The following is a 27,804-nucleotide window of genomic DNA, read 5'->3' as shown; positions in this document are numbered from 1 at the left end:
TTTTACAGTGGATTCTCAGGGACGCGGGGGGAAAGTTCTGTTTCTTTCCCATGTCTCTGATTAACAATAACCTTTGATTTGCTGGGTCCTACAGCAAGTTCCTATTTCCAACAACATGTTTTGTTCTTCTCTTTTTTTGAAGCTGACTCATAGGATAACTGCTGCCTGGGGCAACATAATGTTTGCTGTTGCCCCCACCAACACAGTGCTCTGACACTTCATGCTTTGCCAATGTACTATCGTGACGCTCGTGTTCCCTCAGTCAGTAGAACACACAGAGATCCCACGTGACATGGAGCTCAGCCTTCACATTTCACAGTAATCCACTGCCAAACGATTTTCAAACGACTACTACATTTATTTCAGCTCTCCTCATCTCCAATCCTTACCAGATTTAGTAGGCAGCGCATACTACAGATTCTACTTCATAATGATATTCTGCTTTATGCTGTTTCATTTTCACTAACCCAAATACTGAATTGAATTGCCAGTCCTGCCATATATCCTTATAACGAAACCAAACAGTGTTTTGCTCTTCAGCCGACAAGACTCTTGCCACCAGGGGAAATGCAAAGGTGAAAAGACTGCCGTGGTTTCTATCTGCAAGTCTAAAACTGCCCACAGCAACAGGCTGTGATGTAACAGATGTAGGTTCATAGCCAAAATAACTTTAGCTCCACCACAATGTCCATGACAGTCAAGTGAAAAACTCGTAGCTGAGTTTACAATCAAGTAATGGCAAGTTTCCATTGGCTGATAGATCCAAGCTGCCTCACCGCACTTGGTCTTTTTCTCCTAGAAATTAAGGAACAATGCAGTGAATTTATTCTGTTTCCTTCAAATTTAAATAAATTGGATGTAATGTTTGCACCTGAAATTTTCTCTACTTCAGTATAATTTACACAAGAATCTATGATGTGTATTTACTATTACTTTCTTTGTTCAGCTTTTAATGTTGTTATTATATAGCAGACTTCTCACAGGTTACAGAATTAACTCCAGTAGAGCAAAATAGATGGCTCTGTCTACAAATATTGTTATGGATGGGATAATTTAGTGAAACAACAGCTTAGAGACACACTTAAGAACCTGAATATTACCTAAAGAGCTATATGAGATCTATCTGCAGTTTAAGTGATGGTTCTTTGCTGGCTTCTAACAACACAAGTACAGACTCATTCCTTGTTTCAAATGCTGAACAGCACAACCCGTCTGAGCTCTTCCTTAGCTGTGATCTGCACTGCACCTAAATGCCTCCCGGTCTTTGATATACTTATCTTTGCAAGGTTCCTTTTAACCAATTTTGCCCGTGTTACTCTCTACGTGGAGGATATCTATTATCCTACAGCAGAGCACAGCGCTCAAACAGCCGAGTTGCCTGACTCTGTTAGCACTAAGCAGTATCAAGGCTGCATTGCTCAAGGTGAGAGCGGCGCTACTCAGAGCTACACTGCGATGAAGAGTTTTTGTAAGCTATGGAGGCAGAGGAAGGGCTAGGTAACAGGAGAGAAATACAAAGAAATATCAAATAGAAAAGTATATGCACTCTGCAGTAGATACCTCCTCTTCTTCTTTCTGCCAACTCTATTTGATATTATGAGAATGGTTTTTAAATCCTAAACCATCTGAATATGAAACCTTGCCAAAAGCTAGGTGCAGTTAATCTACAGCTAGATATTTTGACCACTGGCACTTCCATGGAGACGTATGGACACCAGAAGCTCAAGTACACCACCTCCCAGCTATCCCCACATAAACTCCAGTTCTTAGAGGACCCAGTTCAAATTCACTTTATTTCTTTTAACTCCACGTATTTGTAGAGAAAAATTGAATTTTATGCAGAGGTTTAGAAAAGCAAAACCTAAACTGAAACAAACTGAACAGCCTTAAGCAGCCTTGGCCAACACAGCGTCAGAGCCGGAGTCTGACAGGAACTGAATTCACATTGCAGTCATCTGCTCTAGCCACAGACCTATTCATTCGTCAACAGCCAGAAATGCAGCAATGATAAACCTCACCCAGTCACCCAGACTGACACCCTCCCATAGCTGAAGTCCCCAAGCAGCAACTTGTATGCGAGGGCCAAAGCCAGTTGCCTCTGAGGGATTACAAGGGAGGATCTATGCTCGAAGTTAACTCCAGGCTTAAAGCCAACCTCCAGGCCAGATTTGCACCTGCACCATTCATGGTACCCTCTGACAGCTCCCCTGGCAGATGTAGTCACACTCAGGATCTTGACAGAGACCCAAGGTCCCTCCTCTGCAGTCTGAACTATGGGCAACATAGCTGGACTTGAGCAGATACAGCTCAGCCACACAGCAGGTATAATACATTAAGCTCTTCCTAACCACAGCCTGTGTAATTTGACCTAAAGCCAAATTAAGAAAACCATGGCAGGCAGAAAAAATCATGAAGCCCAATGCACTCAACCATTTTTGGGCATACTCTTCAGTTCGTCTGAAGACCCAGCTTGGCTGCTTCAACAGGCACTGGATCAAAACCCTCCTAAGGACATCTGGTTTGACTTAGCCGCATGGTCTGCATCAGCAAGTAGCTAGAGAGTTTCCTTATTGAGATTTTTAGCTATTAAAAGTGCCAGAAAAGTACCTTTGAGTCATGTTGATAAATCCTTGTTAAATAGCTGTGAAGGGAACATGACAGATTAGCCAGAGGGGGGGATCTCCGGGCATCCAGTGCTCATAGGCATATCATGTACAGTAAAATGCAGATGTAAGGAATGATCACATCACAGCGCCAAGCAGCATTATATCTGCCCAGAACATATGGATAGCAGTCTGCATACGAAAAACAGTATGGTAAATCTTTATGGTGTTACCATAGGCAGAGTGAAACTCCAGAGCCTGTTTTGGCTACAGAAGTCAATAGCACAAACTCCATATGTCTCCTTGCTACGGGGACACAGCCTGGCTCCTGAAGAAGAGGCATCACCAGTCTAACTTCAAACACAAGAGCTACCTATTACTTTGGTTGCCAGTTCAACACAGCTGCTGCCACAAGGAGCTCAACTTCTTTCTTTTGTCAAATAGCCATTGTACCCAAGCAGTTACATGAAATAGGGGAGTTGGAACTACGTGATCCTCAGGTCCTTTCCAACCCAAACCCTTCTATGATTCTATGAAAATACAAATGCTTTGGCCTTTAGACCAAGCTTGTAACAACAAAACCCTGTTTTTAACTACTCTACTGTTGCTCTCCTCTTGAATCTCATTACTGGAACTCCAGAATGGCTTTAAAGTGAGTATCTATGTCCATTTGGACAACTTTTCCTCCTGTGCTGTATCTATATCATGCAGTGTGCATGCTCTTGCATTCAAAATGACTAAGTCCAGATGTAAAATTTGCTGATAAAATCTTTACCAACAGCACAAATCCCAGTGGGGATGTGCCATAAGCCTCTGATGTACAGCAAGTTTAATCCTCCTGAATAACTGTTTTCTTTCCCATCCCACACTGCTGTATTTTTCCCTATCTTAATTTACTTTAATAAACCATACATTTGTTTGGAAACAGCATATATTATTGAGCTGTTCCTGGTTTAGGAAACAGAATCATTAACATGATATAGCACACAAGTGCGTCTCCAGTTCATGTTATTTTCTGCTTTGTCAGTTTGACTCAGTCTGGTTTAAATTGCGCCAGCTATTTTTAATGGCCTTTTTGCAATTCAAATCTGCATTCTGTAAGTGTAACCGAAAAGATAGCAGTCTTGCACTCAGATCTGTGGAAGGAGGCTTTAGTAACTGTTGAATATTCTGTTATTTAAACTGCCTTTTGGATTGTATTGATTTTAGAACAATATTTCCTTGAAAACATTCAGACCTCTGAAAGGAAGTGAAAAGCTGAGGTTTGATTTGCAGTCTTTTCTACGGGCATGAATTCAGACAGGTTCCAAGACAACCATGGGTGTTTCATGACAGTAAATTTAAACTGGACCTTGCTTAGTGGAAATACTTATCCCAAGCTTGCTGTGTCAGAGTAATAAGCCAATAAGGCTATAAGTAATAAGGGTAATAAGTAACCAAGCCTCTGTGGACAGAGCTCCCAGGTTAGACCCTGAAAACCCATCCTTGAGGAGTCTCTTCTGGGTTTTTCCAGCTCCATCTTATTTCTCCCTTGACCACATCATGCACTGGAGAAGCACTCTACCTGTGTTCTGGAAGATATCTGGTTTTACTTACATGTCTGGGACATACATGATAGGACAAGGGGTAACGGGTTAAAACTTACACAGGGGAAGTTTAGATTGGATATAAGGAAGAAGTTCTTTACTGTAAGGGTGGTGAGGCACTGGAATGGGTTGCCCAGGAAAGTTGTGAATGCTCCATCCCTGGCAGTGTTCAAGGCCAGGCTGGACAGAGCCTTGGGTGCCATGGTTTAATGTGAGGTGTCCCTGCCCATGGCAGGGGGTTGAAACTGGATGATCTTAAGGTCCTTTCCAACCCAAACTATTCTATGACTCTATACCAGAAAGTTGCATGAAAGTGGAAAGCACAGCAAAAAGAACAAAATCAGCTCAGTCCTTGGACATGTTTCCATTTCTTTGGCTGCAGCTCTGGATTAAGTCAGGAATCACAGAGTATTTTGTCCTAATTTAAAGTGATAACTGCAAAAGGAATTTGTAATGTATATAAAATTGCCTTGAGTAATAATCATTTTCCTGACTCTGCATAATGCAGTGTTAGAAAAATTACTACATGGTGCTTCAGGGCCAAAACAGAGCTGGTATTGGGGAATGCTGCTGAACCAGTCTCAGCAAAGAGCTTGCAGCAAGGGGAGCTGCCACAGAGCACAGCATGGTCTGACCCACCCTTCCCACCCATTACTGTCCAGCTAAAGGGATTACCTACCATGGACTGTGGAAATCAGGGGTGCCTCTGTGTGACTGCAATGCAGGTTAAGCACCTGGCCTTTGGGTTACTGACAGGCTTTTGTGGCAGACTCCAGGGCTGTGATTTACAAGACTGTGTCAATAATAGGAATTCCTCAATGTCACCGAGGCCACCCAGCTCGATGTCTCTGTGGTGGTGAGTCTGTATGGGTCCTGCTGGTCTGGCAGACATCAACAAGGTTGCAGAAAGCACGGGATAATGTTTGGAAAGGATGTTCATGGTGTCAAGAGAGGCGGCATGACAACTGTGCAGAGCAATGGGCAGTGGATGGGAGTTTGGGTGCTCCTGAGCTACTCTCAGTCTTATAGAATCATAGAACGGTTTGTGTTGAAGGGATCGTAAGATCATCCAGTTCCAGCCCCCTCCTACGGGCAGGGACACCTCACACTAGACCAGGTCGCCCAAGGCTCTGTCCAACCTGGCCTTGAACACTGCCAGGGATGGAGCATTCATCACTTCTTTGAGCAACCAGACTAATTCACAAAGTTCAAACTCCCCCAGTCCATGAGCTGGTTCACACCTCCCCTGTCCCCCAGGAGTATTACTTAGCTGCAATAAGAGATTTTAACATACAAGATCAAAGCCATTACCATACAGCCTTCTATTAAAATGCTTTCACAGTTGTATCTTCAAGAGCGAAAAGGCAGAACAAGACTTAGCGATTATAAGACTATGTCAAAACTTATTCTGAGTTACTCTGATTTAGAAGATCATGATGAAAAGAATGTATAATTGAAAAGTTCCCTAGTACAGTAGTAGCAGGGCTCCTACACCCTCTGGATTCCCAAGGTACCTGTGGATGGAGAAAGCTTTCATGGCAAGACTCTCATTAAACATGTACAGGGCTTTATAAAAATAAAGTTTGTTTTCGAATTCTGAAGCCATAAAAATATAATTAGCAGAAAAACAGGGTCTAAGCAAACCTGCTTGGGCATTCATGTATTCAAAGTGATGTGTGCATTGAGAGCCAAGTGAATCAATGAAGGCACTACGCCCAGCATGAGCATCGTCAAGAACAGGCAGGCTTTATGTCGCAGCTCACTAGTACATACATCACATCCATTTCACATGTGTGGCTTAAACCATCCTGTGGTTGTAATGGGCCATGAAAGCAAGTCTGGCAGCAACGGTTCTTCTTTCAGCTTGGAGGATCATAGGAGGAACAGGTCCAGCACCCTTAGGGCCATGCTCAGCAAGGAGCAGGCACCAGGTCACAGTGTTCCCACAATGGTGCACAAGTGGCTGTACACCCCAGTCCCAGCTCACACACAAAAATGAGTTTCCATGTCTGGGTGTTACCAGATGGCATATCTGAGGCCTTGTGAGAGTACTGTTCTATAGAGTTTGACCTCACAAAATATGCATGTTAACAGCAGAGGAAGAGAACAGCTGCTGAAACTATTGATTTTTAATTAACGTTCATTCTTTAATTACTTGTCTCTCTAATTAAATCACTGTTAAGTTGGAATGCTGGAGCATCCCTAGAGGTTAGTACGTTGTTCCTATGTGTCTTTTATCTTTAATATTTTATCCTTAAAGTTAAGTTGGACATCTTTGGAACACTCATTAAGCTTTAGAATGTAACACAAAGATTTTGATGGGTGTATGTTGCAGGCAGATGCAGAGGATAAGCTCACAGAAGGGAGACTGAGATGAGCTCTTAGGCAGAAGCTCTTCCCTGTGAGGGTGCTGAGGCGCTGGCCCAGGGTGCCCAGAGAAGCTGTGGCTGCCCCATCCCTGGCAGTGTTCAAGGCCAGGTTGGACACAGGGGCTTGGAGCAAGCTGCTCCAGTGGAAGGGGTCCCTGCCCGTGGCAGGGGTTGGAGCTGGAGGAGCTTTAAGGACTCTTCCGAAATGAAACATTCTATGATGCCATGATTCTATGATAATTACTGGGTCAACCACACTTATGGCAAAGAAGTCTCTTTCTAACACATTGCAACAAGGGCTCTTGATCTCCTACCAGCAGCCTGAGAATGGAAAGAAAATCATGTGTTTTAACTGACCCTCACGGAGATTTATTATTTGACAGAATGAAACAGCTTTTGTTATATGAGACAACACTTAACCGTAGATAGGTATTACCAAAATCCAATTACAGTAACAGTAGACCTCAGCACCCTGCTTTACTGTCTAGCTTGGAATCTGCTCAGTCTTGCTTAAAAGCACATACTCTTTACTGATCTCAGCTGTGGAGCAGGCTCTGCCACCTGTGCTAACCTTTCAATAGCAGTTGCACAGTGCGTAAGCATGAGATCTATGCTATTTATTTCTGTTACAAGTAAACATAGAATGATCCTTGCAGACATCCTGAATTGAGGCTGCAAACAGAACCAAGCAATGCCAGGAAAGGAGACAGAAGTCTTGCGAGGTGGAAGGAAATACTGAAATAAGGGGGGTATTGATAACATTCTCTAGGTACGAAGTGAGCAACAACTTCAAGGAGAAGCAGCATCTTTTGGTGTGAGTTAAAACCACTGCCTTTTCCTACAAACCATGTCTGACTTCTTATCCACTACAGTTACAACAGCACTAATATTATGTTACAAATGTATTAGAAAACCTAAATTGGATAAAGTCATCACAGCAATACATTCCAAAACAAGAGGAAAAATAAAACCACTGAAGGCCAAACATTATGGATTAAAGCAGAGGGGACAGAGGAACTTTTTCCAATAGCAAGGCTCCCATAAGTTTGCCATAGCATAGACTATATTTACCTCTCTTCTGAGCCTTGTACCTTGGTTCCTTCCATCATATTCTTGTACATTCACTCCTATGATGCCAAAGAGGTAAGTTCTCAGCAGAGCTCTGCTCCACAGCATGGGCTTCTCCCTTTCACCCCCCAGGGATCTCCATGGACGTTTCCTTTGGCTGCTTCCCCAGTTTTGCTCTGAATTTCATGAACATACGAACACCAAATTACATGAATCAAAACTTCCACTTTCACTGGTGAGAAAATACCTCTATGTCCTGTGCCAACAGGCTACACCACTGCAAATGCCCTGCATTTTGCTGCTCTCAAATCCAGGATTCTGGTTTTCTGCACGGATTTCTGAACCTTAAGGACCATTTCTGTCCATGTGAGCTGCATTTCCCTCCGCATCCTGCCCTTTGCTTTCCCACCACCAGATTTACAGTGCGCTAGTGAGCGCTAACCACAGTGTTCCACATCCTCTACTATTCCCCTTCAGCAGCAGTAGTTCAATATCCCATTTCCCCTCTTTGGCTTTGCTGCTGAACAGGCAGTTTTTCTCCAGGAGCTTATTTCTTTCCCTGAGTCAGCTCGCTGCAGCATCTATCAGAGCAGTCATTTACTATGGAGTTCTTTACTCCTAAGCTTATTGTCTTCCATTTATCTACATTGAGCTGTGTTGCCCTAATACATCCCAGGTACTCAAAATTAATCCTCCTCATGTATCAGATTAAATTGTTTCTCATTATCTGCTCGACTCTTAGTGCAGCACCATTTGTAAAACGAAGCCTTACTTTTCCATATTATTAATCAAGACATTTTTTGGTGACAAAATGCCACTGTGTCCCAACATGAATAATCTGAACCAGCTCAAGCTATATTTCTCCTGCTAGCCAAACTCCAACATCTCCCTATTTTCCTTTTCCCTTCATCCTGAAGTCCTGCTTCATAATCAGTCTGTTGAAACAGGAATTTTATGTGTTTAATACATGTTTCTCTAACTTGAGTGTCTCCTTATAGCTAAAGCCTCTTAGTGATCAATATTTTACACAATTAGATCAATCATAGCATATGCAGCTGCTTTAGGAGCCCTGATAAGACTATTTCCTATTGCTTTATTAAAATGGCTTTACAAAGCAATTTCCTTACCTGCTCACTAGCTGTACCAACCTTCCTCTAGCCTTCTACATACATACGTTCATTTATGCTGGTTATTTTGTGTAGATTAGGGGGTTCAAAGCTGTGTAATTTTAGAGTGAATTGCTAATCACCTTACAATTTGCCAACAGTTACATTGTATTTGATAACAAAGGCAGTAATCACACTTTGGTAAATGTGCGTGTTTCCCTGCTTTGATTATGTGTCTTTAATTACACCACTCCAATTAGTAACTCGTAATTCACCACACCATTAAATTTGAAACATATGAGGCCTCTTTCCCCGACCCTCCCCACCTTCTCATCCTACATAACCATGATCTAAATCTAACTTGGTTGCGTAGGAGATCTCTCCTGGGGCAATTACAGCAATGCAAAGGTTAAGTCTTTTCACAGGCCAGAGATACACAGCAAAGAGAGTATCAAGGACAGGCTGAACAGGGCCTTGAGCAACCTGGTGTAATGGAAGGTGTCCCTGCCCATGGCAGGAGGTTGGAATGGGATAATCTTCAGGTCTTTTCCAACCCAAACCATGCCATGATTCTATCAAGACAGGAGACTTGGAAGAGATAAGAAATGCCTCTTCTGGGCAAACCTACAGGAGATTTTGAGGGCCACAGTACTCTGATAATATTCCCTGCACATATAGTGGTCCATAATGATAAAGAGCATGATTCTGACCTAGGAGACAGGATAATTCTCAAATTATAAGGCAGGTAACACCAGAAGCTGAGAAGGCACTAGGGAAAGCCTGCTGAGACCTTTGCTCTCTGACTCCAGAACTTAGAGGAACATTTTCAGAGCATTAATTTTATACACGATCCCCACTCCCTCCACTGTATTTATCTACTTTTAAAGTGGAGGAGAAGGGAAGAGGAGAAATAAAAAATGACACATACTTGAAATTCAATTTATGAATGGCTTCGTTCCAGGAAAGAGCAGCCTTGATTTACTCAGTCCCTTGGGTGTCAAAAAGCACTTCAGCCTTGACTGAAGGACAGGTCTGTCTCTTTCTCTAGATGCCTCGGCATGGGAGCACCTCACTAACACAACCACCCTTCGAGCATTTCCTAGCACATTGCTTCTGCCAACAGACCTCTGCAGACAAACGAATGGGTTTGAAATCCCCTGACAAGCATTTTCCAAATTTAGGTTCATGAATTAGCTGGAAATAATTCCCTACTGAGTGCTAAATGCTTTTGGAGCAAACTTCATTAAAAAACCCCATGCCAAACCTAGACTGGTACGGGAGCTCTCCAAGGGCACTACCAGAGCTGGCCCAAAGACTGAACATCTTCCCTGTGGATGGGGAAGCTGCCCTGCCACCCAACCTATCATCGGTGTACACATTGTCCTTGGACAGATGCTCTACAGCTGCAGCAAACACAGGTGGGGAAATTCCCTCCTCCAGAGCTCCCCACAGACCAATTTGCCATTAACATCCCACACTATTCCGTGTATGCTTTTATAAAAGTCTGTGTTTTTCTTTAAATATACCTACCCTGTCTAGAAAATACAGTTAAAATATGGATAAGACAAAGGAAAATTTATGGTAGGTGAAGATGACTGCATCAACCATTTTTCTCTTTTGAGAAGAAAACAGACCACCAAGAAGATAGTGCAGTCTTGAAGATGAAGTGACTTTCAAAGAGATAGATTTGAGTCAAACAAAGTGCTGAGCTTAATGCCAAAGCCTGGAAGAGATTCTGTGGCCTCCATTATCCAGGTGATCTCATGGCACTTCTGCCTTGAGTCATGGCAGCCTACTTTTAGCTCAGAAAACCCTAATCTTCTCAGGCTTGAAATCCAAGTAGAAAACTCATTACTGCACTCTGTGGGTGAGGTTAGTTCCATGCTTCCTGCTGTAACATTCTTCTATGCAGAATGCTGCTCAAATCACATACAATTCATGCACAGAAAGACCTTTTCTCATTGTTGAATTCCTGCCACCCATTGCTTAACAGGAGACATGAACTCACAGTACTTATTAGAAACGTGACACTATTCACCACTTTTTACCCCTAGTCATAACACCTCTGCATTAATTGGCCTAATCAAGCAACTTTGCCATGAAGAACAACTTGAGCTACTGTGCAGAATATCTAATCTGGCCTCTGCACTGACATTTTCCTTCATTCACTATGTGAAAGAACGTCATACTCCTGGCTTTCCCATTATTCAACACTAATAAACTTAATTATAGTATAGAGGCTACAGGAAAAAATCTCAAGACAGTCTTAAGCTATTTCATCTATTTGTTAATTATTAAGGAAGCACACAAGCCAATTACACCTGACTTTCATTTGCCCTTAGTGCAAAGGGAACTAAAAGGTTACGTAACACTCTTAATAACTAAAGGCTCCTTCCAATCATCAAAATGTGTGAATGACCTAGTACAAGTGAAAACCAGGTCTATTACTTTAATGAAATCACATCCTTGAGTGAAATACATTGCCCTGGGGCAACAGCAATTAATGTTGCAGGGCAGCTTACCCAGTCAATGAACTTTGAATCTTCTAAAGCCAAAACTATGCCAGAAAGCACAGCAGTCTCTTCTATGTGAAGAGGATGCTTGCTACTCTTTCTGCTTATTGACCTTCTAGTCCACAAACTCAGCAATCAAGGAGGAAATACAACTACTGTAAACCACACGAATTACACTGGTTTTGTATTTCCCTACACACTTTAATTTCCCAGCCAGCCCTTTGTGTACAGTTTGTGCTTAGTAACTATATTTTTCATTGATGCCCTTCCCTTTGCCAAACACCATCCAAGTGTACACACTCTGTAGAGGTATGAGCAGAAGAGACTTTAGAGCAGGTCTTCACCTTCATTTGCTTATATGCAATAGAACTTGAACTGACTGATTGGAAATGCGTATGGAAACGTAAACCTTGGCCATGCTTTACATACGAGATGATTATTTGTTAGCAGTGAAAAAGACCCAGTGATTTCACTGCTTTTCCTGATCTCAGTCTCCAGGTGGAAGAATTTTGACCAGGAGAAATACTTTTTAGTCCAAGGAAAGATACATCTTTGGGTAGAGGACATAAGAAAGTAGACTTCTGGATCAACAATTAAATGAATAAATGGCTTTTAAAAATAACACAGATGGAACCCTCCTACACAGAGAGAGTGTGAAAAACACTGATCAGCCCACATTGAACATAATACATGTATTACACTTCTCTTCTTTGCCCTGCAATCAAATGCAACAAGTGAAATGACATCACAGGGTTACCCTGAGAGAACATGGCAAAGGGTTGAGCTGTCTGAGCTGTCAGCTCATTTGTTGAGATGGACAAAAAATCCATGGCCTGTGAGTCACAGAATCACAGAATCCCAAGGGTTGGAAGGGACCTCAAAAGATCATCTAGTCCAGCCCCCCTGCAAGAGCAGGGTAACCTCGAGTACATCACACAGGAACTTGTCCAGCCGGGCCTTGAATATCTCCAACGTAGGAGACTCCACAACCCCCCTGGGCAACCTGTTCCAGTGCTCTGTCACTCTCACAGTAAAAAAGCTTTTCCTGATGTTCACATGGAACCTCCTATGCTCCAGTTTACACCCATTGCCCCTTGTCCTATCACTGGACATCACTGAGAAAAGCCTAGCTCCATCATCCTGACACTCACCCTTTACATATTTGTAAACATTGATGAGGTCACCCCTCAGTCTCCTCTTCTCCAAGCTAAAGAGACCCAGCTCCCTCAGCCTCTCCTCATAAGGGAGATGTTCCACTCCCTTAATCATCTTTGTGGCTCTGCACTGAGTCCTGAATATCTGAAGCCCTGACTCAAGCCCAAACTACTCCTTTCTCTAATATTCCAATAGTTTTCTCCATCATGGAGAAAATTCACGTGTACTCATTCAAGCTGTCTTGTTGAAGAAAACAGATACCTGGTGAGAGATGTTGATATATAAGGTTTCAGAACAATCTTTAAGAGAGAGGTAAAGGTTTAGAACAACTTTGCAAGACTATTTCCCTACTTGGCCTCCAGTCTTGTTATTACAGAAAATGAAGCATGAGATGTCTTAAAATGAGGAACCTCTATAAACTATGAAAGGAGAGGTCTACATGGGAAGGCTCCAGTAAACACTCCTGCAACTGCTTGGGAGACTTTCACATGGTTATAGAGGAAGCATTAACCTGCTCCCACATTAGCATTAAATATGGATGATGGCTCCCGGGTACATGTCCCCTAAACTAGGAATTTCCTCAGCAGAGAGGAGCTCAGGAAGTACAATCAATAAAAGTGATTGAGCCTGTGCACATCCCAAAGTCCTCTCATAGCCAGCCACCACTGAAGAACACAGATTTTAAAGCCAGTCAAGTGTCAGATTGTTTCAAGTCCCTATTTCAGGCCTCCCAGCTCAAAAGCAGAGCAGGGAATCCAGAAAATTAGACTAAAAACAAAAAAGAAGAAAGAAAAAAAACACTTTGAGAAGAAAAGTTGAAAGTATTTTCTTGGCTTAATTTAGACCCCAAATGGAAGTAATCAATTTATGCACTGCCAAGCTGATAATGAAATGTGACCCAGTCAATTATGTGGCACATTTCCGTAGTCACACCCCTTTTTTGGTGAACCACATTTCTTTAAATGCAAGTCTTCAAGGTCCATGTTATAGGCACTCTTAAAAGCTGCAGAAGACATAATTCTATACAAGATCTCTCAGTTTTGTGTATATGGATTTCTTCTCCCCTCTCACTTGTTTTCTAATAGACTGCAGAGAAGAAGGGCTATTAGGAGTAGCTGAAGCAGACAGAGCAATTATCACTTGTTCTTTATGGGACCTTCACTGCAGCTAAGCTTAATGGAGTGGCAGAGGATTCCTAGAACATTTGGCAGCACTACATATAAAATCAACCTTGAGTATTTAGTCTCCCAAGAAGTTAGAAGCAAGCATTAGGAGCCAGTTTTCAGCCCATACTCGGTCCACCCCTGCAATCTCTCCACTTCACAGCTTCAAGACCCATGGACTTCAAATAGGGGAATGCCAATTTGAACAAGTTTACAACACAAGAAATAACAAGTCTTGTTGATACGATGATGGAGAAAGCAGACATCAAATCTCCCGTACTCTAACATTATCACCACTAGATTTTTAAAGACCATATAGAAGCCCCAAACTGTTTGTGAGTTTGCTCAAACTTCCAACTGCAGGAACTTGTTTTGATTCTTCCCTGGAGTCCCAGCATAAATCAAAGTAGTACAACTGAACCTTTTAACTAAAGTTTCCCTTCTAACCAAAGTACAACAATAGAAGTCTCTTGGGAAATCTGGTGAGGGAGTTTCAATTTGCATGTTTTCCTTATAAACCTTGACTTCTGGATTATAAAAACAAATATTCCTGAAGATTTGTGTGCTTAAAAGTAAGTGTTCATCATAGACATTAACTCCAGCAGCCTGAAAAGCTGGTAGTATTTTACTGGGTGCTCCGCTTACTTCCCAGCCAGAATCCTTTCCCTAAAACTAAACAGTGAGAAGATGGACTTCTTCAAAGCAACAACAGATTGAGCTCAGACATCAACCCAGAGGGAAACAGAATGGCTCATGAAACACAGGTTATACAAAGAGATTGCTAGAAATAAGACAAGGCATGCAGGCAGAGAGTTTGGCACCTGAATAAGAAACAGCTCCTGTAAGAGAGGAGAGCTAAATATAGAACTCCTCTGCAGCACCAAGTCAAGTCACTGGTGCCTTTCAAAGGTATGTGATGAGATCCTTGGGGATGTATTACAGAACTCAGACAGTAACTTGACCTGAAGCCAACTACCACTCTCTCCCCATCCATCCTAGGACGAGCAAATTCCAATTTCACTGATATATAAAGAGTCTGGCCAAGGACTTACAAAGAAGAATGTCAGCAAGCATCCATCTCAACATCATTCTGTTGGAAAGTAGCTGACTTTAAAATTTGGCAATAAAACTCCTAAAAAGAAATACTCAACTGGCAGGAGCGTTGGGTTTGTTACCTTTTTGTTTGGGTTTTTTTTTACTATGTCCTTTGAGACATTAGTTTTTAAAAGGCACCTTTTCAATTCTGTGGAGGCAGTAAAATTCTGCTATAGGAGAGATTATATCAAGAACAAACTGTCAGAGTGCTACCCTGTGATTTGCCTCAGTTAGTCTCTTGGATGAGCAATCATGAACAGGTTTCTATTTGCATGTGCAAATTAAAGAATCTGCCCATAAATACATTTGATCAGATTTAGATTGGCAGCATTCTACAGAAGTCAGTGTACTTCATTATATACACCTAATATAGACAACTATTTGTGTGACTGGAATCCACTGTTTACATAATTAAAGGGTTTCACAGTATGATGGTATGAACAGAGCTGTGGACATGGAGTTAGAGAAGAAGCCGCTGTGCTTTGCACATCTGGCTGGTCAGCTCATGGTGCCTGATCTTCACAGGGTGAGGCAGAACAACCCAAGGAGAACAGACCATGGTTCTCTAACAGTGTTGGCATAACAGAGATGATGTTACTCATAACAGAGCTGTAGCTGAGTAACTAATCTCTTTTTCTTTGGAGATCTCTGTCCTCTCCAGCTCACTTCTCTTATGTCAAGTTTCCATCCAGAAGAGCCTTCCACTGTCTCTCTAATGCAGTAGCTTTCTAACTCCACTGAAGCTCAGAGATCCCTCTTGCTTCCAATTTCTGATCTCACCTGCAGCCACCAAGCTCAGCCAAAAGCACCCTGCTCCCTGTCCATGCCATCAGCTTCTTAATCACTCTCCTAGAGGGTTTTTCTTCCCTGTCATCAGACCCACCTTCTCCCATTTCAACCTCTCCTCCTCAGAACCATGATGCTTTATGGTTAAAAACCAGCCCTCTCCTCCTTGCTGCTCTTTATACCCATTTTCTTATCATTGTTTGCCACCTTATTCCACCCATCTTTCATCCTGAGGATTAATCCAGACTTATTTGTAACTTGCTTTCAAATTATAATCAATAGGAGCAGGGAATAGAAGTGGGGTTTAGTAAATGAAAAGTACATTTATCTTCAAAAGCATCTTCTGCAGACATGACCTATCAACTCACCAGAGTTCTCAGGGTTCCCAATGGTATCAATCTGCATAAGCCAAGCGTTATGTCCTGAAGAATGTTCTCCTGTTTTCTGAATTTGGAGGCAATATTATTTACACACAGAACAGGCATCCTTAGGAAAGCAGGTACCCAAGTGTGCTGAAGGACAAGCAGCCGGGATAAAACCCCTGCAGGAGAAATTGCCATCCTTTAAAGCAACCTATTCATTTTTGGTTAGAAGGTCATCACTCTTTGAGAGGAGGAGTCCACACTAATTCAGGAAGCTTTTGGCAATGTGCTTAGTCTTCCTCAAGGCCCATCAGCATACCTTGAAGGCAGCTGGCTCAGCAATCTGGCAGACAAGTGATTTTAAACAACCTACTCAGTAGTTTCCTTCCCAAATAACAGCCAAGGGGCAAAGGAACTTTTGAAGCAAGGCATCTAATTTTAGAGCATATGTAGCTTCCACCTGAGTAGCAATTGCATAGCATGAAGAATGTGTTCTTCAGCACCAGCAGGAAAGCTTGTTTTGACTTGGAGCTTCCCTTAACTTGGAAATAACTAGCACTGTGCTGTCTAAATACATCCAGAACCGCATCGTACTGACTGTGCATTTCAGTGCACATTTAAATGCACTACATTAAATTCTTTGTAGTGAAAACTGTAATTTCCTAAACTTGCTCCTTTCTTATTAGTACAAAACCAGGCAAAATTCCTCACCATTTTTTACATTTATGATTAAAGAAACCACTGACTTGCATTTGACAGCTCAAGCCCCATTCAGATTTTTGCTTACTACTATTTCACAGGGTATTTAATCTAAATTTACCATAAAAAGGCCAACCCAAAGGAACTCCACTGGGTTAATGCTGATAGCTTATCAGAAGGGAACATCCTATGTGAAGCTTAGATGTTTTCTAGTAACAACATGAAAGACACAAGCAATATTTATGTCAGCTTTGCCATTTGCCTGAAATAAGAGAATGATTGTACTCACCAGGGGTAAAAGCATCTAGAGAGCAAAACTTGGTCTTCAACTACTGACTCAAACAAGCTGGACTTGCAGAGGAAGAGAAACATGGTGCCCAGCTGCAATAAACTACATTTTTAACAGCTTTTGTAAGTAAGTGTCATATTTGGCATCACCTGTTACAGAAATGAAAACCCATATGATTGTTCGGAGGAAAAGCAGGTTTAGAGACAGACTGACAGTCACCACAAATGGGGGTTGTACTGTTAAAGCCTTTTTTGAGACAGAGAGCTGAGCACCACATTCACTGCAGTCTCAGATCCCTGTCCTGCAGATGGTCCTCATGGCTGACTCTTTTTCTGCAGCCCCATCTGTCTTCACAGCATTAAAGTCAAAGCTGGTAAAGCTTCCAAACCAATTACATCCACGAAGACGTAAGCCTCAAACCTTCTCGTAAAGGTTGCAAGAACGGAGCTCAGCAATGAATTGCACCTCTTCCACAAGATCCAAGGGAAAAAAGACGCTGAGACAGGACAAGAAAAACTAAGCATAAGGAGAATGTTTAAGCTGTTCTTTAGAAAGTATTTGTTAGGAAAGACAAACCTCCATTAGAGCAATTAAGAGGAAGCAGGGTTGTGTCACTTCATTTGTCTTCTGCATGGGGCTCCATCAAAACAGTCAAGACGATTACATATTTGCATAACACTACACTCAATCCCTGCTCTATACACCCGTGCTCTTTTGACTTCTTTATGCCAAGGGCCACACAAAACAAATTACAATCTGGCTTAATGATGCTGATGAACTGAAGAGTGGCCGCTAGACCTTTATTCTGTTGCTAAGCTAAATTTGGCCAGATAGCGCAGAACAGTGAGAACTTACACAGCTACACCGATAGCCTTTCTAGAAGGGACTGTTGTGTAACATAGAAATGTCAAGCATGAAAGACAGCCAGTACCTAAAGACTTTGTGTGCAGTAAGTGGTATATATTCCTCAGGTTTTTTCCTTGCTGAATCAACACATGAGAATTATTTAACACACTTGAAAACTGTGGAAGACAGCTTCGGATCAGGAGTATCCAAGATGCCTGAGAGAAGATTTCTCCTCATTACCAAAATGCATCATCATTTTCTTTACACCAGGAGTTCAAGGAACATTGTATCACTTCAAGAGGACGTACAGCCGTGCGCTAGATACACCTCTGCAGGTCAGAAGCTTTGCAGGTATATGTCACTTGTAATCTTTAGGGTTTAACCCAGCTCTTTGCAATCTCAGTCTTCCAGTAAAAAAGATCTCAGTGTTTTCAAACACACGGTAGAAAGAAGCAAACATGCACACTGGGATCCATACTCATCGATCACGCCTTCAGTCTTCCTGAACACCACTGCTTGATAGTACTTGGACAAGACAACCTGGAGGACAAGAGCTGGCTTAAAAGATGTACAGGTATTTTGCACTGTGCTACAAAAGCTGGGGTGGGATTTTTTAGCATATAAGCAAACTCAAAGAACTTGTGCACAGCAGGAAATCTCTGTACATAGATAACAGTGGGGAAAGAACTGAATATGAAACAGTCTGGGCACTGACTATTTCCTAAACACTCAGATACTACTGAAGGAGCATTCAGCCATTTTCTCTAAGGAAAACTGGCCTTTTGCAATCCTCACGCCTCTGCTGTGCTTACTGAAGTCTGGGTAAAGCTTTTTCAGTTTCTTTAGCTTTACAGGTGAGGATATTTGGAAAAGAATGAAAAATAGAGACAAAAGTACTACCACTGCTTAAAAAGAAACGTCATGAAGCTGCTGATGGCCCACACTGCTGAAGGAGTGAAGAACAAAATTCCCTGGGTTAAACACGGGCTGAGCTAACCCTGGCACTGGAAACCATAGGCATGCTGCAACATAATGCTCTGAGTTACTCAAGCTAATTATCCCTGTGATAACAAACACCATTGCATGGTGCTGTACTGGGCTGCAGTGTGATGGTAGCTAGGGGATCTCTGCAGCATGCTCTGCTGCACTATGTAGGCATGACTAAGTGCTTCTGTAAGTGATTGTCTTGGGAAAGGAAACAACTTTCCAGGGATAGCTAAAAGTTTAACAGCTCCGTGTTTCCAGAATTGTCCTTACCTAACCAGCATGAAAAATTTGGCATGCTCTCAACCCAAAGGCCAATGTTTAAATACTATGGATATTACCACTGATAAAGGGTCATGCAATAATTATGATGGGCCATGAAGCTGAATAAGATACAAAGGAAAACCTTCATTATTAATAAAGAACTACATCTGCTTATTAAAAATGAGGACAGATTGAAGAGCGAAGGCTGCTGCTTTCTCAGTAGAGTCATGGAATGAAAAAGTAGTAAGACAAAGGTCTTCCTCCATACAAGGAGCACTCTGAAGCTCTCAGAGAGTCCTTTACAGATGAGATGAGAAAAGAATATCAGTGTGACTCATTTGGTCTAAATGTCCTACTTCAGACAAGTGCCAGGTACTGTCTCCATAGTGAGTATTTAGTCTAAGAGCTAAATAGCAAAAAGCATAGATGAAAGATTTGCCTCAAGACTACACAGGTAAGATGGGAGATAAGAGTTCTCTTTAGGTTGCCGTGACCTGTTCAGTGGTGAAGCCAGCTTCAACTTAAGAATTAAACCCTATTGTCTTGAAATAAAAGTGCTACAACTGCTCCTAAGGCCATTATGTACTTGAACTTCTCTGGAGGTAGAGTGCAAATTGGGCTGACTGATTGCACAGCTCACAATTATAGCTGCACCTTTGAGCTTCTGCATCAGGAAAACCCAGTTCAACAAACCAGTTCCAGTTTGTTACTGATGGCCATGTGAGGTGACAGATAAAATATCATGAGGACTGTTAGTGCCTCTTCTGGTGTATCTGTTACCTACAGACTTGGGAGCACCCGCTTGATGAATCCGTGAGGACAGGCACCTAGAAAGGCAGGTCTGTGTAATGGGTAACCATTGCTCCATCAGTGCTGAATGCCTCCTCTGTGAGCTGCTGGCCTGGGAGGAGCAGTGGCACTGTGAAGTTTGAGTCCATTCTTTGATCAGAAAGTGGGTACCTGGGCTCCCTTTATTCCTTATGGTTTATCTTCATTTCCTCCAGCCACATTGAAGATTTGAGCCTGACAAACAAAAGCATGCATGCTATTCCCTGGTCTGAGTATATGCATACGCAGTGAGAAGGATCTCCCTGCTGTAATCCTTATTTCAGGGCACGTTCAGCTGACAGCAAGAGCCGCAGACGTATGAAAAGGTCTATTTTCCAGGTAGGTAGGAATAGCCTGGAAAGTGTAGTAGTTAAAAGGAATTAGCAAAGCAAATCAATGGGATGCAGGAATCACAGCTGTGTGTAACACGCTGACCTCAAAGCCTCTCAGGAACTAAGGAAAGCACTAAGGAAAGCTCTCACACTGTGTCCTGTGAGGTGGCAGGTACACGGGAATTCAGGAACAGAAGAGATTTGCGAGCCAATGGAAATGCTGCATATGGTGACTACCAAACCTTAAATGCTTTCCTCAATACACACTTTGTAATCATTGTAGTACCTGCTGATAGAAATGTTTCATCAACAATTAGATCCCTCCTGCTCAGGTTCAAACACTGAATGACCTTCATCTTCAAATCATATCCAGCATCTTAAAAAGAGATGGTTTTTATCAAGAGGTGACAAAAGAAGGTGTTTGGTGCTGGAGCTTGCCAAAGCATGGGTCAGGGCCTGAGCACATGGTGGGAGGTGAGAGGAGGGAGGGCTTAGGGCAGCCAGCAGTTGCCACAGCATAGGCTGCACAGAGCCACTGCTCAAGAGAAAAACTAAAACCCCCAGATTCTAAGTTTTAGGCCATGGAAAAATGCTGAATTCCCAACTCTGCTCTATTCCCACATGGCGAGAAATGGCACAACCGAGAATCTGCCAAAGATAATAGTTAGGGACCTAGTGCTCAGCTGATGCAGCAGTGTTATTGTTACTAATGCTAATGAGATCCCCAAATAGGTTTGAGCATCAAGTTCTTCCCTTCCCTCTATATAAAGGGAAATATTCAATTTCCCCATTGCACAGGAGTGTTATGATAGACGCAGGTTCAATCATGAATCATTGTGGTAATAAGGACCATATAAACTTCTCTGGGAGTAAGAAAAGAGGCAATCAAGTTAAACTCTATGAGGGGGGTTTCTCATTTGCAGACAAGTAAATATTGAGTAAATCTTGGATTTTGGTGGAATTACTCTGGATTTGCACTGGCTGAGCCTGAACCTCAGCCAGGCCCAGGGTGCATTCAGGTAAGCTCATTAAATACATCCCAACCCCTTTGACTTTGCTGGGAGCACGCACATGTTTAAAGTTAATCGCGTGCTTAAAGGCTTTGGAAGATCAGGGCAAGAGAGCTCAGCCACTCACAGGACTGAGCCATTCTGCTTTATGTACTACGCATCTGAACAAAATAAGAGTGCAGTTGTCACCACTGCCTCTCAATGCCCTGAAATACAAGGTTATCATTTAATCACTCAAGTCAAAGTTGGTTTCCCTGTTGGGGGAAAAAGCCATTGTAACAGTAGCAGCTTCGTACCTTTAGCTTTTGTGGTCCATGTCACTCCATTTAGATCATCCTTCTCTACAGATACGGTCCCATAGCTGCAGCAACTCCATGTGTATCCAGACAAACAGGATTTAGAGATTATTTTCATTTAGTAGTGGACAAGTCTCAGGCATTGCTCATTGCTGCTTCTTGCCCGTGCCAGGACTCAGGAGCAAGGCAAGAGGAAAGCTTCATGTTTCCCACATAGAATCATGGACTGGTTTGGGTTGGAACAGACCTTAATGACCATATAGTTCCAATCTCCCTGCCATGAGCAGGGGTCCACTATACCAGGTTACTCAAAGCTCCATCCCAGGAGGACCTGAGAGGTACAGGCAAAAGCAGAGTGAAGAGCAAGGTTTTCCTGAGGAAAAGGGTGATGATGAGAGCACTGAGGTCTGCAGGGCCCAATTAGGCCATAGCAGACTGCCTGTCCTACCTCTTCCCTCCTTGGGATGATCAGCTCCAGGCCACACAGCTTAGCTGCAGCGGGAAAGGGTTAAACACTCCTGTTGAAAAGAGCCTTGGCAAATGGGATATCAACTCTTCACTTTTCACCTCCACTGAAAGCAGAAGACATGATGAAAAACACCACGGAAGACTATGAAATGTGATTAATTCAGTATCAAGAGACCATAACCCTAAAGAAGTCTCTAAATAGGAACATGTAAGTTAGTAGGAGCCCCTATTCAATAAACCAGTGAGTCCCCTTCAGGCTGCCGTTGGTCCAGATTAAATCTGAGGTTGCATTCACTCACAGCACAGATGCTGAACCTCCTCACTGCTGTCTCACAGCCAAGTGTGCTGCGTCTGAACATCTCAGACACAACTGGCACAGGCGGCTGTACCTGTTTCCCACATCTCATCTCTATTATTCCCTCACTGGAGTAAAAAGTCTTTTCAGCTCTGAACAATAAGTAAACTTTAAAAGCGGCTCACAGTTCTCCATGATTTCAAATACAGGTTCTCCTCCTCCTTCTTCTTTCCTTTTCTCATTATATTCCAAAATGCAGAAATGCACATGAATTAACATAATTGAGGGAGCTGGGCTAATAGCACTGATTTTGGTCTAGAAAAAAAGTATATAATTAGAGTGCCAAATAACAGTACAATCAATGGTGACACGACACTTGGAGCACCAAAGGGACATTCAGTGTGACAACATAAAGGCTTTGACTTTCTGCAGGTGACAAAGCAGTGTGTGCACATGGAGTAAGTGGAAGAACCAGCCTCCCACCTTCTGTGCTGAAATGTCCTACCTTTTCCTCGCCCCCGGGGCTGGCTCTGCGCTCATCCCATCACTGGGGCTGAAGATAACAAGCCATTGTCAAGGGCAACCACAAAGCTGCTTGTTTCCTATTAGCAGCCTTAACATTTTTTATCTAATCAGATTTGCTGATGGTTGAGGAAAGCTGCCATTCTTCCTTACCAGCTGCTCCCCCAGATTCCCCTCTCCCCATCCCCAGTACATATTTTGCCATGCTTGTCTGCTTTTTCTGTGTAAAAAGTTATGCATGCCTGGAGAGAGAATAAATGTTACCCCCAAAAATGTATAAGAAATTAAATAAGACCCCATATGAAACCAGAACTGTAGGCAAGAGGCCAAGACTCCTGATTATGTGGCTGTGACTAACCAACGGGTGTTTTTCTCTCACTGTATTCCCTCCTCTGGATGTAAGAATACAACTCAAATTAGTTTTCCAGGAGCAGACTTCTCTTTATGTAACCATGTTTTATCCAGATACCAGCAGCTTATGTTTAAACTATTTAAGAGAACAAATAGCTGCAAAATGTACTTCAGCTGGCCCTTCTCCTGCTAGCAGTGTATTCCTGGCTTGAGGGAAGCTACAAAACCATCCTGTGTTTTGCTGCTGCTTGGATGTAACTGTAAACAATGCACAATGCCCACAGGAGCCAGCATCCAGGTAAGGATGTGAGCTCTGCTTGTTTTATTGCATTGGAGAGATCCATGGCAATGTAAACTGTAGGATGGCTTTGACAAAACGAAGCTGGAATGACGCAGAATAAAGCAGCAGTTCATCTTTTAACTTAGGCCATAGCTTCCCTCAGCATTAGGAAACGCAGCATCCTGTCTGAACCGCAATCACCCTGCTGGCAGCGGACCCAACTGGAAAATTCCACATTTTGGGAATCATAGAACGGTTTGTGTTGGAAAGGACCTTAAAGCTCATCTGGTTCCAATCGCCTGCCATGGGCAAGGACACAGTTCACTAGACCAGGTTGCTCAATATAATATTATTGTGATTTCCTACTGTTCTCCTCCTTCCTTCCACATCTACCACTTAAAGAAAGGCTGTCCTTGCTAGTTACTTGGCCAAGGACCTTCTATGTGCCCTCCAGGTTGTTATCAAATGTATTGGCCCTGGATCTATTCTACTTAGGTGTATATGAGGCATATGGGTGCTGTGAACATTGCAAGGAGGCAGGGAGGGTGCCATGAGATGAACAAGAAACCAAGACAGGTTAATTTAGGAAACACGGATCTAATTTTCTCTTTCGTTTTCTTGCTTTTAGAAATGGCCCTGAGATATAAGCAATGATGGGCCAGCTGATTCAGATACCAGAGTGAGGTGGTATTTAAGCCTTTCAGCAAATAGGAGAACATTCCCCAAACACCCTTACAAAAAGCCAGGAAAATCTTTTACCTGGTATCACCATACATGCCTAGGGGTTTCAAATCCTGAAGCGATAAATGAGGCTCCCCAGGCATCAACCCTGTATTGAAAGTGGTTACAAAGTGCAGGGAAGAAATCCATCATCTAAATGAAATAGTTAGGCAAAGAGTTGTAAAGTTAGAAACTTGCAGGATTTACTGTGTGTTCCCATGCCATTACTCAGCAGGTAAAAAAGTACATTTTTATACTCTCTGCAGTCTTTCAAGTCTGTAATTTCCCATAAAACTTCCGTTAGGATATTTGACTCAGGAGCTTTCCTAAATGCTTCTTAGTCACCATATTTTACCTTAAAAAAATGCGAAAATTATGCTATAGTAACAAGTTTAAACATTTATTTCCATCCATCCTCACAGCACAACTGAGCTGTTAGCTGCTGGGTTCCCCCTAGAAGGTATTCAGGTAGGGTTTGTTTCAGCCGCCCCATTAGCTTTAACAGACTCTTTTAGTGGTTGCACTGAAAGCAACTGAATTATTTCACACTCAGAATTTCTCAAGCTGCGTGGTAACAAACCACAGAGGTTGATACACATCACTCATTCAGTGGCTCTAACACCATGGCCAGGCAATTCACAGACTCTAAAGAAAGAGACCAATGCAACCCAGACAAATTATACTGCAACAGAGGCTAAAAGGACTCCTAAACATGTATTTCCCCTCTCATGCCAGAGGCAGCATCTTTCACAGAAACACAGACAGAAATTCCACAACAATAAAAATGGATACCCCTATGAATTCCCATCAACTCAGATGGTTGTGGGACAACTCAATACGGCCATAGCTTCTTGTGCCCTGTCTAGGGATGTAAAATTCCTGGAGGAGAGAAGAAGGGGTGAAAAGGGGAAGGTGAAGAGGCATTCATCCTTGTACACTGCAGTAAAAGATGAAAAGCTTTCCTCTTAGAACTAAGCATTTGCAGTAAGAATGATTAACAATACCATACGCCATGGAGGAAGGAGTAACACAGCTGTTGTTGGAGACAGACAGTATGTAGATTTACGGAGAATCTAAGAAGAGCAACTGTTGGCTTCCAGGTGACAATATGGCAGAACTGATGCTCCCCAGGTCTTCACTTACAGCCTGCACCTTGCGAGCTTCTCCCAGCAGGTCCTGAATTCCTCAACATTGGACCAAACCATTCCCCCAGGAGATAAAAGGCCCAGCATACCTCCGTTTCCCTTGTTCCTCCTGGACATGCCATTAGTGTGTCAAGTGTTGATTCATTCACTGAAAACAATCAGACCTAGCTAAGAGCTAAGTTCCCAGCAGGAATTCAGCTCCCAGTATAAGTTCCCATTAGCTTCTGATGGAGTTATACATGACCAGAAGGAAACACTGAAATACAGCATATGAGTCAACAATGCCAAGTTTAGGGCCCTTCTTTTTATGGCTCACATGGTATCTTTCATTTCACCAGATATCACTTGCCCGAGGATGCTGAGCACCTTTAGTAGCTCAGCTGTCATCATCTTCCTAGAAGAGCTTGATATGAACAGTTCTGGGCTCATAATTTGCTCATAAACAACAGAAACCCTGATGGATGAGAGGAAATTCATTACATTTTCTATGTGCTATGGGACTCCCCTTCATGTTTACTGAGTTCAGAATTACAAAATCAGAGCTCCTACCAAGTCAGCCCCAGAACCGAGAGGACAATTAGACTTGGCGTTTTCAAAACCCAATTGTAATATTCAGTTATAGCATCACTGAAACAAAAACCTTCTCCCCACACCTTACACCCATGTTTGTGTCAGACTTGCTCTTTCTGGTGAGAAGAGAAAGAAATGCTATTGTAATAAACCAGTTTTATTTAAAAAGACACAGATCGCCCAGAATTGCAAGGAACATTCATGCAAAATCTGGGGTATGTAACAGGAGAAAGTAATTGACTGGAATATTTTGGGCTAATAGTGACAGCTCAGCAACCGATGCCCATCATTACAGAGAGAATAACACAAGCGATTTGTGAGGAAGGACTCAAACCTTCTCACTTTGCCATTCCTATAGCCTGAATTGTGGCAACAGCATCCAGCCCTGAATATTTCATCTTAAAATACATCTACCAGCAGTAGCATCATTTGTCTTGGCAGATACTAGAGCTTATGCAAAAAGTAGCAGGCTTACCATGTGCAATATGAGGCAGTAGAGTAAAACACATGTGGAACAACAAGAGAAAATGTTATAATATAGAATTTCAAATAGCTTCATCTTATGTACACAAGTTAAAGATGGAGATACCTCATTAGTAATCTCGTATGAGCAAACACAGCATTAGAAAACACCGTACCTTTGCTTTATCTGAAAAGGAAAACATTCTACTTATTGTTTTCTGCTCTGCATGCATTTCATTACCCAAAATGCAACCAGGCGTGCATGACATACAAACTCCATCCTGCTTCGCTGAAGTACAGCTGTCATGAGCATTCGCTAGCGCTATGCAGAAGCCTTATGGAGTGAAAGGTGTTGGGGCAAGCCGAATCTGAGCCTAAGTGCCATGTTTGCAGCAGAGTGCAGCTTCAGAAATGTTACTGGAAAGAACCAGCTAGGAATTGATGCCGTTTCATTAGCAAGCAACTTTTGGCAGCCAAAAAAAGGGCAGTGTGTAATGATGAGAGCTGAAACAAACAGACTTTCTTTAAGTAAAAGCAGCGTCACTTCGCTTCTTGTCTAGAATGATGCCGCACACGGCTTATACTATAGTGTCCCGTGATAGCTGAATCAGACACTAACAGGCAAGCAAAGGGGGACATGAGTGCATCACGCTTCCTGCATCAGTTGCGCTACACTGACACAGGCTGGAAAACACACAGCACACTCTAGGGACATACATGGAAAACTCAAAATCATAAGAACAAACAGAACATGGATCCATAGTGCCACAAACCTTCCGGCTCTGTGTTCTCTTTGAGGTGCACTTGCTTCAGTGGGCAGCAGAAGATTTCGTGACACTTAGCACGAAAAGGGGACTCTTTTTTCTTTAATTCCGCAGATTGGATCAATTCTTGCTGTAACATAATGTACTCCTGTGTGCCAGGGGGAGCGTCATCCATAACTGTGGTCACCACATAACAAAATGAACTCAAGTTAGAGCTTGAGGAAAGCAATCTAGAGAATCAAATCAGCTACATAATGTCAGGGGAGGGGAAAGAAAGGAGGGGAAGAAACGCTTATAGGAAGGCAAATAATATTTTAAGTATCAAGTATCTTAGTCATGGTGGCAGAAGGGTGGGGAAAACATGTACTTTTAGATACAATGTTTCTCATAAACAACACCACTTTATATTCTTTCATGCAGCTTTAATAAAGAGTAGAATAACATCCTGCTCCAAAAAGCAACAAGGTTCTCTTCTATGTCTTTGCTTTATTCTCCTATAGCACCTATATCCATTCTGCATGCAGATTAAGGTAAAAAAAAGGCAAACAGAGCATGCTTTTATTGCCTAGCCATAGGCAATCTCCACGTTAACATCAGGGAGTAATCATTCCACATCTGCAGGTAACACAACATCAGTGTACCTATTCCCCAAAGCAAAACGAACATGCCTCTATCAGGATATATAATTACACCCAGTTCCTTAGAGCCAGGATGATAATCCAATGACATTTGACTTGATCACCATTTTCAATGGATAGAAGAATAGATGTACAAGGAGAAAGCACATTAATCCTTTTGATGGCTTTCTTGTAAAACACCAAGTCATTTTTTAAAGTTGATCTGAGGAATCAATACTGCCATTAATAATACAAC

The 27,804-nt window shown here is 42.4% G+C and overlaps 1 protein-coding gene across 2 annotated transcripts in view; it reads right to left on the bottom strand.

Annotated features, from left to right (window-relative positions):
* The window catches only part of FGF13 (fibroblast growth factor 13), a gene marked incomplete at both ends in the record, with an annotated part of 244,521 nt that overhangs the window by 88,696 nt on the left and 128,021 nt on the right, over positions 1–27,804 (bottom strand). Inside the window, one exon of one of the 2 annotated variants that reach the window (XM_080624792.1) lies at positions 26,941–27,108. The exons of the other annotated variant lie outside the window; for it this stretch is intronic. Coding sequence (XP_080480918.1) covers positions 26,941–27,108 — 168 coding nt within the window. The remainder of the gene's footprint in view (positions 1–26,940; positions 27,109–27,804) is intronic. 2 annotated transcript variants of the gene reach the window in all.

Source organism: Psittacula echo (genome assembly GCF_963264785.1).
Source record: "Psittacula echo genome assembly, chromosome: 8".
Taxonomy (NCBI): Eukaryota; Metazoa; Chordata; class Aves; order Psittaciformes; family Psittacidae; genus Psittacula; species Psittacula echo.
Note: the sequence above shows the minus strand (reverse complement) of the source record. Positions and strands in the feature narration are given on the sequence as shown.